The 363-nt window shown below is 44.1% G+C and overlaps 1 protein-coding gene across 1 annotated transcript in view; it reads right to left on the reverse strand.

The window, feature by feature from the left end:
- LOC104413568 (SKI/DACH domain-containing protein 1-like) overlaps positions 1-351 on the reverse strand; it is a gene marked incomplete at its 5' end in the record, with an annotated part of 1,162 nt that extends 811 nt beyond the window's left edge. The window contains one exon of the mRNA XM_010024600.1: positions 3-351. Coding sequence (XP_010022902.1) covers positions 3-351 — 349 coding nt within the window. The remainder of the gene's footprint in view (positions 1-2) is intronic.
- Between the last annotated feature and the right edge of the window lie 12 nt (positions 352-363).

Consider the following 363-nt stretch of genomic DNA (forward strand, 5'->3'; position numbering starts at 1 on the left):
TTCCTCAGGAGCCGATTGTAAAGAGGGCAAATCCGTGGCAAATTCAATACAATGAGGGATTTTGGACTCTTTCTCTGAATTTGCTGCCGCTGATGAAGAATCATTATTTAAGAACCTAGCAGCTATTGTATTGTTATCTGCACGGTGTGTAGTAGTTGCTTCAAGGCATTTCCTTGCCTCTCTGAGTATTCTTTGTTGTGGAAATGCATTGTTTGTCTTTGGGCTAGGTGAAGAGGCCCCCTTTGCAACACAGTTAATTGTTAGGTCAGTACTCTTGGCATTATTGGAAAATTCAGAGTGTGGGAATGTGATCTCGGATACCCTATCATCTCTTATCTCCGCGAAGCAGCTCCCTAGGCCGCC

The sequence above is a fragment of the Nestor notabilis genome, unplaced genomic scaffold (assembly GCF_000696875.1).
Source record: "Nestor notabilis isolate BGI_N333 unplaced genomic scaffold, ASM69687v1 scaffold27111, whole genome shotgun sequence".
Classification (NCBI taxonomy): Eukaryota; Metazoa; Chordata; class Aves; order Psittaciformes; family Psittacidae; genus Nestor; species Nestor notabilis.